Source organism: Thalassophryne amazonica, chromosome 7, assembly GCF_902500255.1.
Source record: "Thalassophryne amazonica chromosome 7, fThaAma1.1, whole genome shotgun sequence".
Taxonomy (NCBI): Eukaryota; Metazoa; Chordata; class Actinopteri; order Batrachoidiformes; family Batrachoididae; genus Thalassophryne; species Thalassophryne amazonica.
The window spans coordinates 35,564,740-35,584,097 of NC_047109.1; the positions used below are offsets into that span (position 1 = coordinate 35,564,740).

At 40.8% G+C, this 19,358-nt stretch overlaps 1 protein-coding gene across 5 annotated transcripts in view; it reads left to right on the forward strand.

Moving 5' to 3' along the window:
• arhgef1b (Rho guanine nucleotide exchange factor (GEF) 1b) overlaps positions 1–19,358 on the forward strand; it is a 175,646-nt gene that overhangs the window by 145,208 nt on the left and 11,080 nt on the right. For all 5 annotated transcript variants that reach the window (XM_034174005.1, XM_034174006.1, XM_034174007.1 and 2 more), the window contains 8 exons: positions 1,391–1,581; positions 1,702–1,848; positions 3,110–3,192; positions 3,510–3,635; positions 3,720–3,834; positions 9,122–9,222; positions 9,373–9,447; positions 9,588–9,663. In XM_034174005.1, coding sequence (XP_034029896.1) covers positions 1,391–1,581; positions 1,702–1,848; positions 3,110–3,192; positions 3,510–3,635; positions 3,720–3,834; positions 9,122–9,222; positions 9,373–9,447; positions 9,588–9,663 — 914 coding nt within the window. The remainder of the gene's footprint in view (positions 1–1,390; positions 1,582–1,701; positions 1,849–3,109; positions 3,193–3,509; positions 3,636–3,719; positions 3,835–9,121; positions 9,223–9,372; positions 9,448–9,587; positions 9,664–19,358) is intronic.

The following is a 19,358-nucleotide window of genomic DNA, read 5'->3' on the forward strand; positions in this document are numbered from 1 at the left end:
TTAAAAAGATTATATTTGGTCGAGTCACTCTTTTTTCTGAATCTGCTGCAGTGTGGTACCTCAAAGTCCTAAAGCCTAATTTATGCTTCTGCAACTGTGTAACTCCATGGCCATGCAATGACATTGACTTGCGTGACAGTTTTAAAGTTCTCCGTCGAGTCCTTATGCAGTTTTTTGGATTATGCTTTTTCTGGATTAATTTGTCCCTCAACAACCTTCTTTCTACAATCATCAACCTCCATATCAAAGGTAAAGTGTACAATTTCCTCCATGAATTGTGGGTCATTTGAGCATCTATTTCTGACTCCATTTTGTTTGCACACTGCAAAAACTTTTAAAATATGACGGAAGAGGAAATATTGCAAACATAAAAGTGATAAATCACAGCCTTTTAAGGTGTCCGTCAATTAGCAGGTGCACGTCAGACTGCAGGTCCTGTATCTTAACCATGGTTTGAAAAAATAAACAGCCAGGCTTTTAATCATGGAAATGCCATGCCCACTTTCCTCGATTCGTGTGTGTCAGTGTTACTGGGCACGTCCAGACTGTTCTGTTTGTTACATGCAAGAGGTTTTTAATAGAAATGCATTGCTATCAGACAGGGCGTTTTGTCCGATGTGTGCGAAAATCCGTTATACAAAATCCATTATATACGATTTTTATTGCATGGAAAACCAGAAATATTGGGGCTTTTGCTTTTGGCCGGTGGGTGCAAATATCCGGTTTATACGATGACCATTTAGGCAAGTTTTACTGTACTTACTCTGGCTTTTATTACCGAGGTGTCATCAGTAACCTGATTGATGACCACATTCTGTACCCATCCAGCTGCAAAGAAGCTGCAGGCATCCAAACATGTATGTCTTCAGGGCTTGTCCTGTGTAGGGTGATGGAGTGTTGATAAAGTAGTTGAAAATGTCTGGATGCCGCACGTCTGGCTTCCGCTCAAAATTGATAAAACTGGTGAACTACTTGTGGGAAATATTGTTTGAGATCCACGTTGATTCTCTGTATTTTCTCTAAATACCTCTCCTGATGTTCAGGATCGAGAGCTTTTGCTATATCAGAAATTAGCTTGGCCGTCTAGTAAGGCTGCATACATAAAACCGCGTGTTGCGTGTGTCGTCAGTGCACATTGTCTATTGTTCCTTCAACACCCTACCTAACCTTTTAATGTGTGAAAGAAGAGGGGCAGATTTATATTTACGCTTGCATTCCGATAGCAGTATTCCTATTTTTGCATTGAAGGTCATGTGACAGCAGTATCTATTCTGTTGAGATAGTTCTGTTTAGACGTCACGTCTCTTGAAGACCTCCTGATTCATACGTGGATAAGCTGCATTAACTATCAGTCTGAGCTGGTCGTCTTCACTCTGCGTTTGTTGCTCAGTCTTGAAGGGCCCCTTTTAGTTGTGGAGGGACCTGGCTCCTCCCCCACAAGTCCTTCTCCACAGTTGGAGGAGATCGATCCACGACTCCTGGAGCTTGAGCAGGACCCACCCAACTGGAGGGAGCAGGCGTGCCCCGAAGACCTGTCCAGTCTCAGCAAGAAGGAAACCAAGAGGCAAGAGGTCATAAATGGTGAGAAGAAATGGATGTGCATATAAAATGAAGTTACAGATGTGGAACACTAATGTCTAAATATCCTGGCTACGTAGTGTTTGCTTTTTTTACACCGTGTGTACTCCTCTTCCCTCTCAGAGCTGTTTGCAACAGAGCACGCTCACGTGCGAATGCTGAGTGTTCTTCAGACTGTCTTCTCTAAACCTCTGGAGAGGGAGGAGCTCCTGACTGCCACTGAGCTGGCTGCCATCTTCCCCAACCTGGACGAGATCATTGAGATGCACTGTGAGTCCTGTTTGGATAAAATTCAAACTTTCTCGCTTTTTTTTTTTTTTTTTGTCCTCCTACATTTGGAATGTGAAGCTTGTTCTTTTCTGCAACCACATAGACTAAAGATGACACTCAAAAATTGTTGGTAAAAACAGCTGCTAGATGTCTTGTGGTGAAAGATTTTGTCTGTTGCCAGTCCAAACACAAGGGCTTTCAATAATGTATCAGTTGTAGTCTGATATTACGATTTCAACAAATTAGAGAAGGGTTGACATGAAGTAGCAGTAATAGCCGGAGGTATGTTAACTGTAGGGAGGAAGAGTGACTTAAGAATCCCTCACCATGGAGTGGAAGTAGAGGAAAAGGAACTGGTTTTATTCATACTTCCGTCAGTTTGTTCACATCAGGGAACCTTCCGCACCAAAACCAAGTGCACTAACCACTTGGCCACACGCCCTAGTATAATGATACCCAGTTGATTTACTACCCCCACAGTGTGCAAATGGACCACGCTACACTGTCCCATGATGCGACTAGAGCCTGGTAACTGAAGAAGAACTTCTTGGGGAAAAAATCAAAGAAGATAATGGACATGCATGAAAACAGTAATGGCGTTTGAGGGCATGTGGTATTATATAGATATATATGTTAAGTATAAGGAACAATTTAAAAATGTCCGCCGTGGCAAAATAGAAATGTTGGCAGCATATGCGTCATCCTTAAACATCCAGGTCAAAGGACAAGGAAGATGGCAATGCTGTAGTATGTCTGAATTGGGTCCCTGCTACTCACTTATTGACGTCTAGTACATACTACAGTAACTGTTGGTAGTATGCAGAGGTGGGACGAAGTCACTAGCAAGTCACTCTCAAGTCATGAATCGGCAAGTCACAAGTCTCAAGTAAAGTCCAAAGTCAAGTCTCAAGTTATAATGACCACCAATTGGTGCAAGCTGACTTGAGACTTGAGTTGGGACTTGGGACTTGAGACTTGTCGATTCACGACTTGACAGTGACTACGTCCCACCTGTGGTACCACGGGTAGGAAGAAGTCACTGTCAAGTTAATCTCAAGTCATCAGTCTGCAAGTCCCAAGTCAAGTCTCAAGTCAGCTTGCACCAATTTGTGGTCATTATAACTTGAGACTTGACTTGGGATTTGCAGATTGATGACTTGAGATTGACTTGACAGTGACTTCTTAAACGCCTCGTGTGACGTTATTAGCTACAACCTTTCCCAGTTTGACTGTCTGTTTTTGACTTGTGCCTCAAATCCAGATAACTTCTATGACAACTTGAAGAAACTACGTTTGGAAGACAACTTCATTGTCAAATCCATCAGCACCACAGTACTCAACAGGGTCAGCTGCTCCTTCTTCATCCTTTATCCTCTCTCTCTCTCTCTCTCTCTCTCTCTCATCGATATTCCTTTAAAAAGAATTACACCTCAAAAATCTGTTTTTGCCCACCTGCACGCAGATATTGATGATATTTATCTATAAAATGTTAAATATCATCTGATAATGTAGTGGTGATAATGACTTTTTGTTCTGTTTACCCCGTCGTCTTGAGCTTTTTCTGGCTTGTCTTTACCTGTAACAATATGCTGTCAGGTGACAGGAGTTTTTTTTTTAACTTTTATTTGGTGTGTGTGTGTGCGTGCGTGCTCGCATTCCAGTTTGGTGGTACTGAGGGAGAGTGGTTCCAGAAACTGACAGCACGGTTCTGTAGTCACCAGTCGTGGGCCTTGGACCAAATCAAGAGCAGGCAGAAGAAAGAGCCACGTTTCAACTCCTTCATACAGGTAACACACACACACACTCTGCTCTAAAGATGATTTCTTGAAGGTTTCACAGAAATGCACACATGCTGTGTGTTTTCATCCCAGGAGGCAGAGAGTAAACCTCAGTGCCGCAGACTGCAGCTCAAGGACATCATTCCCATTGAGATGCAGAGACTGACCAAGTACCCGCTGCTGCTGGAGAATATTGCCAAGAACACAGGTGTGTCTCTGCATGTGTTTGTCGTAAAATAAACACAGTTACTGTTTTCATGCTCAGCTGCAACAGTGTCTCAATACAAAGTATAATTGTACTCATCTGTACGCCCTTGGTGTAAAAATGAGGTGTTATCGGGTGCAGTGCAGATGGATTTCAGGAAGATTTTGCACCATATACCAGCAAGTCCTAGTTTAAAGTCCAGCATTCACTGTTTCGGAGTTACGAATCTCACGCAGGCTTGTGCTCTGTGATTCACGCGAGAGGTCAGTTTCAGCAGAGTTCTGGTGTCAGGAGCTCAGCACTCAGAGTGCAAACACACCTCATGAAGTATGGACAAGAAGACAACATCAGGGCACAGCCCAAGTCCATCACAGGTGCGACACCTCTTCTAGATAACCCTCTCAATTTGGGAGAATGTGTCATCATCATAATCGCACATGAACTCACTAAATCGACGCCATCCACATCCTTGCTAGCCATTGTTTACATACGCTGTGAGACAGCGGAGCTCTGCTGGAGCCGCGGTGCATTCTGGGAAGCGCAGGGGGCTGCCAGGGAGATTATGGGAAACGTTGAAGTACCGAATAGACCTTTTCTTCTATTTAAAGGAAGCAATATTCACATTGTGTCTGTAGCTGGCAGGTTCATGATATGTATACAGTAGTGTTCAGAATAATAGTCGTGCTATGTGACTAAAAAGATTAATCCAGGTTTTGAGTATATTTCTTATTGTTACGTGGGAAACAAGGTACCAGTAGATTCAGTAGATTCTCACAAATCCAACAAGACCAAGCATTCATGATATGCACACTCTTAAGGCTATGAAATTGGGCTATTAGTAAAAAAAAAGTAGAAAGGGGGGGGGGGGGGGTTCACAATAATATTAGTGTGGCATTCAGTCAGTGAGTTCGTCAGTTTTGTGGAACAAGTAGGTGTGAATCAGGGGGTGTTCACAATAATAGTAGCATCTGCTGTTGACGCTACAAACTCAAATCTATTATGTTCAAACTGCTTTTTTAGCAATCCTGTGAATCACTAAACTAGTATTTAGTTGTATAACCACGGTTTTTCATGATTTCATCACATCTGCGAGGCATTAATTTTGTTGCTTGTTTACTAGCGTGCTTGGGGTCATTGTCTTGTTGAAACACCCATTTCAAGGGCATGTCCTCTTCAGCATAAGGCATCATGACCTCTTCAAGTATTTTGACATATCCAAACTGATCCATGATACCTGGTATGTGATATATAGGCCCAACGCCATAGTAGGAGAAACATGCCCATATCATGATGCTTGCACCACCATGCTTCATGTTCACTGCTGTCTTCACTGTGAACTGTGGCTTGAATTCAGACTTTGGGGGTCATCTCACAAACTGTCTGTGGCCCTTGGACCTAAAAAGAACAATTTTACTCTCATCAATCCACAAAATATTCCTCCATTTCTCTTTAGGCCAGTTGATGTGTTCTTTGGCAAAATGTAACCTCTTCTGCACGTCTTTTATTTAACAGACGGACTTTGCGGGGGATTCTTGCAAATAAATTAGCTTAACACAGGGGTCTTCTAACTGTCACAGCACTTACAGGTAACTCCAGACTGTCTTTGATCATCCTGGAGCTGATCAATGGGTGAGCCTTTTCCATTCTGGTTATTCTTCTATCCATTTTGATGGTTGTTTTCCGTTTTCTTCCACGCGTCTCTGTTTTTTTTTTTGTTTTTGTTTTTTCCCATTTTAAAGCATTGGAGATCATTGTAGATGAACAGCCTATAATTTTTTGAACCTGTGTATAAGTTTTCCCCTCTCCAATCAACTTTTTAATCAAACTACGCTGTTCTACTGAACAATGTCTTGAACGTCCCATTTTCCTCAGGCTTTCAAAGAGAAAAGCATGTTCAGCAGGTGCTGGCTTCGTCCTTAAATAGGGGACACCTGATTCACACCTGTTTGTTCCACAAAATTGACAAACTCACTGACTGAATGCCACACTACTATTATTGTGAACACCCCCTTTTCTACTTTTTTTACTAATAGCCCAATTTCATAGCCTTAAGAGTGTGCATATCATGAATGCTTGGTCTTGTTGGGTTTGTGAGAATCTACTGAATCGACTGGTACCTTGTTTCCCATGTAACAATAAAAAATATACTCAAAACCTGGATTAATCTTTTTAGTCACATTGCACTACTATTATTCTGAACACTACTGTACACCGTGCATGTAAAAGCATGGATGAATTGAAAACTTAACAAAATAAAAGTTACAGCTTATAGAAAAACAACTCTGGTTTACACCGTATTTTTACACAGCTTTTCCTTCTTCATGGACTCACTTGCAGACAGCACCAGAACTGTAATGTGGCTGTGTGGAGATCTGGTAGAAGAGCAAATGGGATTTAGTTTTCACAGGGGGTCCACATTTTAAAATGAAAATGGACTGCTGATAATGCATCTTTAAGATGCGTACCCGACCATAGACTGTATATTAGGGCTGCCACAAATGATTATTTTGATAATCAACTAGTCACCAGTTATTTTTGCGATTACTTGACTAAATCGGCTCATTCGTAAATTGTGGCTTACCGCAGCAGCATGCAGCTGCTCTTACATAACCATCATTAGCTTCAAGCTTGAAGTGTTTAAGGTATGTGCTAACTAATACAGACAATTAAGACGATAGTTTAAACTTTTAGTGGTAAAAACTCTTCCATTGAAGAGGAACTTATTTTTTAGCACTATAACATAGCGTTATAAAATGCTGGCGTTATTACATTTCCTATTCATACATTACATCACAGTTATAATGTTACAGTAAATGCATGTGTGTGCTAAGGCTAATGAAATCGTCATTGTTAATGTTAACGTTTACAGCTAAGTTAGTAGCTCACTATAGACATTAATGTTAGCAGCTAACTAGCCAATTAGCGTACCGAGAAGACTGTCACTTCATCAGAATCAGCCACAACGTGTTTCCTTCTCAGATACTCCTTAGTCGCAGTTGTACTGCCGTGGAAGGCAAGTTCTGCCTTGCAGATTTTGCACTGTAGGTTTTTCTCTTTAATTTGGTTAAAATGTTCCCAAACATTTGAGCTTTGTTGCCGACTAGCCATGATATTGTTTGGGCATAACTTTTCCTGTGACATCACAGCTGACCTGGATTACCACTAGTGTGCATGTGCATCAAGGACAGAAAGGCAGAGGAAGATACAGCAGCAGCTTTGAGAGAAAAACAGAGCTTAAAAAATAAACTATGACATTGATTATTAAATTAGTCGACGTAAATGTGAATCGTGACTAATCGTGGCAGCCCTACTGTATATACGTGTACTGGTCAAAGCTTGCGTGGTATCACCCGTAGGATTTCTATAGAGACCTGGAATAGCCCATGTGAACTTTGTGTCTGTGCATCACTGTGTTGGCAGCAGAAGGTGCACTGATTCATGATAAACTCATAAATGCACAAAGAGCTGGAGCGTGGGTGACTCAGTGTGTGCCTACAGAAGCCTGAACATGACCCTCTCTTGGAGTCCGAACCAGCTACCACACTAACCTCGGTTCAGGTGTTTATTAAATCATATTTTTGGGCACTGTGTGGTGGTTCGACTAACGATTTGATTTGGTGTGGACAGCAAAAGTTGTGAGCCGCTTGTTTTCTCAGTAATCATGCATTAAATGGACCTAAGGGAGGAAGCTACCGACAGCTGCTAAAAGTGCTAATGCCGTTGGCTTACAAGATCAAATAGGTTGAGATTTTCACTCAGCATGAATATTGCACCAAAGACATCTTAAGAACATAGGGCATTTCCCCACGCAATAAGCCAGGTTATTGCAGGTGTTTGTTATAAAATACTCCAAACAAAACAGACACACCAAAAGCACAACAGCTAGCATCCGCATTGAGCGGCCTCTGAGCTACGGACACCGTGAGAGGCGGCGATGGAGGGCTCAGCCACTGTCATTGATAGTGACCACGCTCCAAATGTACAGAACGTTATGGCTTAAAAAGTCTTAAATTAAGAACTTAGAAAATAATTCACCCCTGTACAGTTGTCATGGAGAAGGAAACTATCTATAGAGACCAAATCTATAAACACATTTATTTCTTCTCTAAATTTGGACATTTTAACACAGACTCCTATGGAAATGTCCTCTGTTGTGGAGCCAGTCAGCCACAAGGAGCCAGGAACTGCAACTTTTTGTGCTTCCTGTTGGGCTTGATATGAGGCCATCAAAGTTTACCACTTGGTAATGACTCATGCTTTGATAGGAGATCACATTACAAACACTAATCACATACTCCAACCTGAATAGAAAACAAAACATGCCCTATGTCTGCGTCAGTGTGCAGTGCAAATGAGCTTACAGATTTTTGTTTGTCAGAGTGAACAGTTTGTATCTTACTTTTGAAAGTACTTCAGGTTGTGGGGCTCATTAAGTAATTCAGGAATTTGCATGTGTGTTCCTTCTCAAAGGTTAGCTGAAACAGCTGCACCATACATGTGTGATGGTCCGTGAAAAAACAAATGTTAATCTAACTGTACAAACAAGTAGTTTTATGGGACTTTGGCAATAGTTTTCCTGTTATCTATGTCTCGCTTACCTGCTGCTTGTTTGCAATGATTCATGTCCTCTCCCAACAGCCTCTCACTCTTGAGTTCACCCTTTCAGGAACAGTGTGCCAGCACTTGGCATACTTGCATTTTAAAGGGAATGACTGGTGATACCCTGTTTGGTTTATTTTTGTTATGTCTACAACTCACCCATGACTGTTTAGGTGATTTTATCTAAACCCTCTGCCCAAGTCAGAACTCTGATACCCACCCTTTATATGAGATAATAAAAAATAAATGGAGGTGGAAACACCCCAATTCTAATTGCACCATGTGTCTGAGAGCTTGCACTATAGATTGTCAAGATAGGGCCCTAAGGTATGTGATTACAATGTAAAGGAACAATCCAAGTGACTGTTGATAAATTTCATCCAGAGCCTTCATCTGTTATTTTTGGATATTTTCCAAAATGATACATGAGCTTATATTTGACAGACATGCTTTGATGTGTGTGCTTTTTATTTCCCCTTGAGTAGTTGATGACAAAATGAAGGTAACTGTATGGTTGAAATTAAAATCTTCTGCCTCCCGTGTGCCAGTCTGTGCCAGAACACATGACAAATGTAGATGTTAAGCACAAAAACATTTGCGTAATCAGTTACTGTCCCTCCCTAATATTTGATTTCTGACTTTTGTTTGGGTGAAAGCTGTTTTCTTCAACTCTGTCTGTTTCTGCCGACAGAGAATGCAGCAGAGAAGGAGAGGATCCAGCAGAGCGCAGAATGCTGCAGAAAGATCCTCAACCATGTCAACGAGGAGGTCAAAGTGATGGAGAACCTATTGGTGAGAAACACATCATCCATCACTCAGCACACACTTCTGCAGTGACTGAGCACAGAGTGAAGTTGAGTGAATTCGTTCCAGACACTTGTAAAGGTCTCTGGTTTGTACATCAGGGCTGTCCTCTGTGTAACCCTTAATCTCTGTTCCCAGACTTTGAAGGACTATCAGCGTCGATTGGACACATCAGGGCTCAGACCCAGTAATGAGCTTTATACTGAATACCGGGTGAGGCTATTTTAGTAAAACAAGTTTTTCCACACAGTATTGCACCACCAATTTTTTTTATAATTTTAAAGGATTGTGGCAAGGATTGTGTTGTGTTTTTGTAGTCGTGTATTTCACTCATGTCCATGTCTCTTGATTAGAACATTGACCTGACTCAGAAGAAGATGCTTTATGAAGGTCCTTTGACTTGGAGAGTGACCAAGGAAAAAGCCATTGGTAATTTTGTGTGTGTGTGGGGGGGGGGGGGGGGGGGGGTGAATTAGAGAGAGAGGTGCCCTACATTAGAAAAAAGTGAAACTATTAAATGTTTTCATATTGATGACTTGACCATGCTATGTTCACATTAAAGGGGAACTCTGGGGAACATTTTGCAAATTAGGCCTTATTTTTTAGATGTTTGAGGTTTAACTTTTCACTGGGGGGGGGGGGGGGGGAACTGACACTCTGTCCAATGACTGAGACCACCAATATCATTGACTGCTGAATAGCTATGCAATGGAGGTCTCTTGGGCAAGCTAAAAACCTCAAAGTAAACCACTTCTTGTCACCACTGAATTTGCAAAAAAGTTATTATAAGTGTCATTTAGCATTTAGAGCATTTGTTTATTGAGGTAAATACATGCATGTTTACCTCAATAAACAAAGAAACTTTTTAAAATGACTGATCATATACAGTGAGGAAAGTAAGTATCTGAATACCCTGTGATTTTGCAAGTTCTCCCACTTAGAAATCATGGAGGGGTCTGAAATTTTCATCTTAGGTGCATGTCCACTGTGAGAGACATAATCTAAAAAATTTTTTTTTATATATATATATATATAATTTATTTGTATGTTACTGCTGCAAATAAGTATTTGAACACCTGTGAAAATCAAGGTAATATTTGGTACAGTAGCCTTTGTTTGCAATTACAGAGGTCAAACGTTTCCTGTAGTTCTTGACCAAGTTTTCACACACTGCAGCAGGGATTTTGGTCCACTCCTCCATACAGATCTTCTCCAAATCTTTCAGGTTTGGAGTTTCAGCTCCCTCCAAAGATTTTCTATTGAGTTCAGGTCTGGAGACTGGCCAGGCCATTCCAGGACCTTGAAATGCTTCTTACGGAGCCCCTCCTTAGTTGCCCTGGCTGTGTGTTTGGGGTCATTGTCATGCTGGAAGACCCAGCCATGACCCATCTTCAGTGCTCTTACTGAGGGAAGAAGGTTGTTTGCCAAAATCTCGCAATACATGACCCCATCCCCGTAGAGACGGTGCCTGCTCCCAGACCACCAATAACCAGCAAAAATCTATTTAAGCATAAAAATTCAAAAAGAAAAAATAATATAGCACCTTCAACTGCACCACAGACTAAAACAGTTAAATGTGGTCTGTTAAACATTAGGTCTCTCTCTTCTAAGTCCCTGTTAGTAAATGATATCAATCTATCTTTGTTAGTTGGCTATGTACCACAGGCTTTTAAGGTGGCAGTAATTAAACCATTACTTAAAAAGCCATCACTTGACCCAGCTATCTTAGCTAATTATAGGCCAATCTCCAACCTTCCTTTTCTCTCAAAAATTCTTGAAAGGTTAGTTGTAAAACAGCTAACTGATCATCTGCAGAGGAATGGTCTATTTGAAGAGTTTCAGTCAGGTTTTAGAATTCATCATAGTACAGAAACAGCATTAGTGAAGGTTACAAATGATCTTATGGCCTCGGACAGTGGACTCATCTCTGTGCTTGTTCTGTTAGACCTCAGTGTTGCTTTTGATACTGTTGACCATAAAATTTTATTACAGAGATTAGAGCATGCCATAGGTATTAAAGGCACTGTGCTGCGGTGGTTTGAATCATATTTATCTAATAGATTACAATTTGTTCATGTAAATGGGGAATCTTCTTCACAGACTAAGGTTAATTATGGAGTTCCACAAGGTTCTGTGCTAGGACCAATTTTATTCACTTTATACATGCTTCCCTTAGGCAGTATTATTAGACGGCATTGCTTAAATTTTCATTGTTACGCAGATGATACCCAGCTTTATCTATCCATGAAGCCAGAGGACACACACCAATTAGCTAAACTACAGGATTGTCTTACAGACATAAAGACATGGATGGCCTCTAATTTCCTGCTTTTAAACTCAGATAAAACTGAAGTTATTGTACTTGGCCCCACAAATCTTAGAAACATGGTGTCTAACCAGATCCTTACTCTGGATGGCATTACCCTGACCTCAAGTAATACTGTGAGAAATCTTGGAGTCATTTTTGATCAGGATATGTCATTCAATGCGCATATTAAACAAATATGTAGGACTGCTTTTTTGCATTTACGCAATATCTCTAAAATTAGAAAGGTCTTGTCTCAGAGTGATGCTGAAAAACTAATTCATGCATTTATTTCCTCTAGGCTGGACTATTGTAATTCATTATTATCAGGTTGTCCTAAAAGTTCCCTGAAAAGCCACAGGGGGTCGTTTTGACCGTTGGGGTTTTTACATAATTATTGTATGGCCTTGCCTTACAATATAAAGCACCTTGGGGCAACTGTTTGTTGTGATTTGGCGCTATATAAATAAAATTGATTGATTGATTGATTGATCCATCCTCCCTTCAATACGGTGCAGTCGTCCTGTCCCCTTTGCAGAAGAGCACCCCAGAGTATGATGTTTCCACCTCCATGCTTCACAGTTGGGATGGTTTTCTTGGGGTTGTTCTCATCCTCTAAACATGGTAAGTGGAGTTGATTCCAAAAAGCTCTGTTTTGGTCTCATCTGACCACATGACCTTCTCCCATGCCTCCTCTGGATCATCCAGATGGTCACTGGTGAACTTCAAACGGGCCTGGACATGTGCTGGCTTGAGCAGGGGGACCTTGCTGCCCTGCAGGATTTTAAACCATGACAGCATCATGTGTTACTAATGTAATCTTTGTGACTGTGGTCCCAGCTCTCTTCAGGTCATTGACCAGGTCCTCCTGTGTAGTTCTGAGCTTTCTCAGAATCATCCTTACCCCACAAAGTGAGATCTTGCATGGAATCCCAGACCGAGGGAGATTGACAGTCATCTTGTGTTTCTTCCACTTTCTAATAAATAACCATAACAGTTGTTGTCTTCTACCAAGCTGCTTGCCTGTTGTCCTGTAGTCCATCCCAGCCTTGTGCAGGTCTACAGTTTTGTCTAAGGACACCAGGGTGGACAGGTTGGAGTGTGATTGACTGAGTCTGTGGATAGGTGTCTTTTATACAGGTAACAAGTTCAAACAGGTGCAATTAATACAGGTAAAGAGTGCAGAATAAGAGGGCTTCTTAAAGAAAAATTAACAGGTCTGTGTGAGCCAGAATTCTTGCTGGTTGGTAGGTGTTCAAATACTTATTTGCAGCAGTAACATACAAATAAATTATTAAAAAAATCATATATTGTGATTTCCGGATTTTTTTTAGATTACGTCTCTCACAGTGGACATGCACCTAAGATGAAAATTTCAGACCCCTCCATGATTTCTAAGTGGGAACTTGCAAAACCGCAGGGTGTTCAAATACTTATTTTCCTCACTGTAGGTAAAAGCTTTGTTTAGTCGTCTGCTGGTCTCCACTCCGTGCAAGTTGACAGTCAACAAGGGGCTCAGTCTTCTGCTTGCAAGGCTTTCTACAAAGACAAATGCACATAAGCTGCTATTCTCCATATTTCCCAACACCCAGTCCAAGGAAGCATTAAAAGGTGTAGGAGCCAGAACACATCACTGATGAATGCTACAATTTACTGGCAGTACTATTTGCTGCTATGCTGTGTTGACGTGGTGCATTTGGCAGTTGACAGGCAGTACTAAATAAGCTACAAAAACAACTAAAGTACTAAAGAAACCAAAATTACTGGTATTCTCTATCAGAGGACATGTCTGTAGTCAGACAATCCACATCAACGTAATGGCGTTTGGTTGAGCCCAGGTGATGTATTTGCTGATATTTACATTACAAACGTTATTGAGTCCTAATATTTTGTTATCAAACCGTTATGACAAAGAAATGAACTGAGGCTTGAAGTTTTGCAGTTTTACTTTGTTATATGAAGGGTGACTGAGAAGTTTTTAGCCTGACCCAGAAAAAAGTAGGGCATGATTTTCCATCTTTTGCATTCTGCAAAACCAACATTTCCTGAGAATGTGCGACATTTTACCTCACTGGGTACACTGTTGGTTTCTTGTCTATTCAGGTTCTCCCCAGAAATTTTTAGTATCCAGTTGTTAAGTGTGTCGTAACGCATCATGTGATTTTCAGCTTCCGGCTCCAAACAAAAAAGGCACGCTGTCATTAACATTGAGAACTGCACTGAGACGCTCTGATCAGGCTGCACTTAAACCGTTGCACACGGACAACAGCATTAACATCACAACATAAAACTCTTTGTATATTGTGCCTAAAACTCTCCTGGATATATTAACTGGGTTTTTAGACATTGCTGCTGCGTTTGTTTTATGTAAAAATGTCAAAACACTCAGGTCGTTTATCCGTTATTTTCAATGGGAGTTGCTGCGTTCGCTTCCTGTTCATGTTGATCACTTCATGTTCATGCTTTTTACTTTCCTATAGTATGCTAGCAGAGTTACTTTAGATAGATACCAATACACATTACATCATAGCTTCTGTTTCTATAATAAAATACCAGATTTATAGCTTAGCCTACTAACTATAATTTAATTTTATTACTAGTCTACATACTAAAATACCTATACTACAATCTTCTCCTGTTTTAATATTTAGGTTTTAAAAACTACTCTTGTATATTATATAGTACCATATTTATTGTATATGTTGTTTATTACCCTTATTATTTAAATATCAGTTTTTTATATATATATATATATATATACACACTCAACAAAAATATAAACGCAACACTTTTGGTTTTGCTCCCATTTTGTATGAGATGAACTCAAAGATCTAAAACTTTTTCCACATACACAATATCACCATTTCCCTCAAATATTGTTCACAAACCAGTCTAAATCTGTGATAATGAGCACGTCTCCTTTGCTGAGATAATCCATCCCACCTCACAGGTGTGCCATATCAAGATGCTGATTAGACACCATGATTAGTGCACAGGTGTGCCTTAGACTGTCCACAATAAAAGGCCACTCTGAAAGGTGCAGTTTTATCACACAGCACGATGCCACAGATGTCGCAAGATTTGAGGGAGCGTGCAATTGACATGCTGACAGCAGGAATGTCAACCAGAGCTGTTGCTCGTGTATTGAATGTTCATTTCTCTACCATAAGCCGTCTCCAAAGGTGTTTCAGAGAATTTGGCAGTACATCCAACCAGCCTCACAACCGCAGACCACGTGTAACCACACCAGCCCAGGACCTCCACATCCAGCATGTTCACCTCCAAGATCATCTGAGACCAGCCACTCGGACAGCTGCTGAAACAATCGGTTTGCATAACCAAAGAATTTCTGCACAAACTGTCAGAAACCGTCTCAGGGAAGCTCATCTGCATGCTCGTCGTCCTCATCAGGGTCTCGACCTGACTCCAGTTTGTCGTCGTAACCGACTTGAGTGGGCAAATGCTCACATTCGCTGGTGTTTGGCACGATGGAGAGGTGTTCTCTTCACAGATGAATCCCGGTTCACACTGTTCAGGGCAGATGGCAGACAGCGTGTGTGGCGTCGTGTGGGTGAGCGGTTTTCTGATGTCAGTGTTGTGGATGTAGTGGCCCATGGTGGCAGTGGGGTTATGGTATGGGCAGGCGTCTGTTATGGACGAAGAACACAGGTGCATTTTATTGATGGCATTTTGAATGCACAGAGATACCGTGACGAGATCCTGAGGCCCATTGTTGTGCCATACATCCAAGAACATCACCTCATGTTGCAGCAGGATAATTCACGGCCCCATGTTGCAAGGATCTGTACACAATTCTTGGAAGCTGAAAATGTCCCAGTTCTTGCATGGCCGGCATACTCACCGGACATGTCACCCATTGAGCATGTTTGGGATGCTCTGGACCGGCGTATACGACAGCGTGTACCAGTTCCTGCCAATATCCAGCAACTTCGCACAGCCATTGAAGAGGAGTGGACCAACATTCCACAGGCCACAATTGATAACCTGATCAACTCTATGCGAAGGAGATGTGTTGCACTGCATGAGGCAAATGGTGGTCACACCAGATACTGACTGGTATCCCCCCCCCAATAAAACAAAACTGCACCTTTCAGAGTGGCCTTTTATTGTGGACAGTCTAAGGCACACCTGTGCACTAATCATGGTGTCTAATCAGCATCTTGATATGGCACACCTGTGAGGTGGGATGGATTATCTCAGCAAAGGAGAAGTGCTCACTGTCACAGATTTAGACTGGTTTGTGAACAATATTTGAGGGAAATGGTGATATTGTGTATGTGGAAAAAGTTTTAGATCTTTGAGTTCATCTCATACAAAATGGGAGCAAAACCAAAAGTGTTGCGTTTATATTTTTGTTGAGTGTATGTGTGTGTGTGTGTGTGTGTGTATATATATATATATATATATATATATATATATGATATATATATGATATCTTTCTTATGTCTTATTATTATATATAGATCCTTTTATTCTTGAGCCGCTTGGGTAGGTAGGGAGAGTTCCCATGGGATCAAAAAGCTTCTCAACCTACCATCCCTGGTTCTCAAGACCAGGCACCTAAGTGGCTCTACTCTACTCTGCTCTTTTCTACTCTTCTATTTTACTCTTCCTTTTTAGATATTTAGATATACCTTAGTATACTAGCATAGTTCCACCTTAGAATTGGAATATAATAATATAATAATAATATAAGGAGAAGGGAGGGACGGAGGTTTGCGCACACTGTAAACATAAACTAAACTTAAACTGTAGATCTTTAAAAGGATCATACAGACGTAACTTTAATTGTAAACTTGCAGGTCTTTGGACCCAGAAACAGATTTATCACGTGATGCGTTACGTCAGAGCTTAACAACTGGATAGCAGTGCTGTTGGCAATTATTACAGAGGCAGCGCGTGTTGCGAGTCATTTTGACTGGTTTTAGATGTATTGAAAGCAAGAATTATACACAAAAAATGACACTTGTGTTGTAATATCAAAGTTCTTTTTTGCATTTTCTGTCTAAGTTAAGAAAATAAATAACGTTGAAAAGTTTAAAAACACATTAATATTTGATGGACATAGCATTTGCTCTCTTCTTCAAAAATGACACACTGTACCTTGAATCCAGTAAGATTCCAGTAGAGTTTTTCTGTCACGTTAACAGTTTAGGTTTTTTGTTTTTTGGGGGGGGGGGGGGGGGTTTCAACATTTTTGAGTGGGATTGCATACTTTTTTAAAACAGTATAACTCCTAATTGCATTGTTTGAGCAACAGCTAAATCTGGACTGATTTGATTGTCAAATCAGAATCACATTTATTGCCAAGTAAGTTCTCACATACAAATAATTTGATTTGGGGTCATTGGTGCATAAACAACAATAATAAAAAGAAAACAGAAAACAAATTCTGTAAGAAGTAGCTGGAAGAAGTAAAGAAGAAAATCTGCTCTTTTAATGATGAAACCCTGGATGAAAAACTTTCTGAATTAGTTTTTCACACTTTACTGTTTCATTGAGGCTGTGGTAAAATTGTGTCACTGCTTTTTGACAGCGTATAGCGTCCACTATTCACACTTTTTCCTCCTCCCTCTCTCTCTCTGGCTACGCAGGCAGAAGGAGCTCTTTTTATTGGAAGACTTTGACAGAGTTTTTTTTCCACTGTGAGATGCTGTGCTGCTCAGCTCTCTGCCGGCAGGGGACGGGGGAGCGGGCAGTTCAGCACAGACACAGCCTGGCTGGATTAAAAAAAAAATACCTGAGAGCAGGGCACAGTATAACACTATAATGCCGTAATGCCATTGTTCCATTGTCTGGGGAGAGCCCTGCTATTTTAGCCCCACCTATCCAGCGATATACAACCCCTGGCAAAAATTATGGAATCACCGGCCTCGGAGGATGTTCATTCAGTTGTTTAATTTTGTAGAAAAAAGCAGATCACAGACATGACACAAAACTAAAGTCATTTCAAATGGCAACTTTCTGGCTTTAAGAAACACTATAAGAAATCAGGAAAAAAAATTGTGGCAGTCAGTAATGGTTACTTTTTTAGACCAAGCAGAGGGAAAAAATATGGAATCACTCAATTCTGAGGAAAAATTATGGAATCGTGAAAAACGAACGCTCCAACACATCACTAGTATTTTGTTGCACCACCTCTGGCTTTTATAACAGCTTGCAGTCTCTGAGGCATGGACTTAATGAGTGACAAACAGTACTCTTCATCAATCTGGCTCCAACTTTCTCTGATTGCTGTTGCCAGATCAGCTTTGCAGGTTGGAGCCTTGTCATGGACCATTTTCTTCAACTTCCACCAAAGATTTTCAATTGGATTAAGATCCGGACTATTTGCAGGCCATGACATTGACCCTATGTGTCTTTTTGCAAGGAATGTTTTCAGTTTTTGCTCTATGGCAAGATGCATTATCATCTTGAAAAATGATTTCATCATCTCCAAACATCCTTTCAATTGATGGGATAAGAAAAGTGTCCAAAATATCAACGTAAACTTGTGCATTTATTGATGATGTAATGACAGCCATCTCCCCAGTGCCTTTACCTGACATGCAGCCCCATATCATCAATGACTGTGGAAATTTACATGTTCTCTTCAGGCAGTCATCTTTATAAATCTCATTGGAACGGCACCAAACAAAAGTTCCAGCATCACCACCTTGCCCAATGCAGATTCAAGCTTCATCACTGAATATGACTTTCATCCAGTCATCCACAGTCCACGATTGCTTTTCCTTAGCCCATTGTAACCTTGTTTTTTTCTGTTTAGGTGTTAATGATGGCTTTCGTTTAGCTTTTCTGTATGTAAATTCCATTTCCTTTAGGCGGTTTCTTACAGTTCGGTCACAGACGTTGACTCCAGTTTCCTCCCATGCGTTCCTCATTTGTTTTGTTGTGCATTTTCGATTTTTGAGACATATTGCTTTAAGTTTTCTGTCTTGACGCTTTGATGTCTTCCTTGGTCTACCAGTATGTTTGCCTTTAACAACCTTCCCATGTTGTTTGTATTTGGTCTAGAGTTTAGACAGAGCTGACTGTGAACAACCAACATCTTTTGCAACATTGCGTGATGATTTACCCTCTTTTAAGACTTTGATAATCCTCTCCTTTGTTTCAATTGACATCTCTCGTGTTGGAGCCATGATGTCTGTGATCTGCTTTTTTCTACAAAATTAAACAACTGAATGAACATCCTCCGAGGCCTGTGATTCCATATTTATTGCCAGGGGTTGTAGTGAACACTGATCTGTTGTCGCTATAAAATACCCTCTCTGATTGAAAATTAATGGCAGCTGGTTGCTTTGCCTCTGTCTGTTGTAGCTAATATGACCAAAGAGTGATGGAGGTCCCATCTGTGCTTGACAGCATTATAAACAATGGTGTCAGAGACGAACTATGTAATGACACCATTTCTAATAACCAGAATGTTTTTCTGCACTGTCTATTCTGTAAAATAAAAGCGATAAGGTTAGACCTTACATGTGTAAAGTGCTTAAGGCAACTTTGTTGTGATTTGGTGCTATATAAATGAAATAAATTGAAATTTAATTTAAAAGTTTTCATATTAGCAAAATTAGCACGGTGGCTTACTGGTTAGCACTGTTGCCTCACAACAGGAAGGTTGTGGGATTGCTTTCCACCTGTGGAGGGTTTGCATGTTCTCCCTGTGCTCATGTGGGTTCCCTCTGAGTGCTATGGCTTCCTCCCACATCCAGAGACATGCAGGTTCAGCAAATTGGGAACTTTAAATTGACTGTACGTGTGCGCGTGGGTGTGTTTTTGTGTTTGTCTGTCTACATGT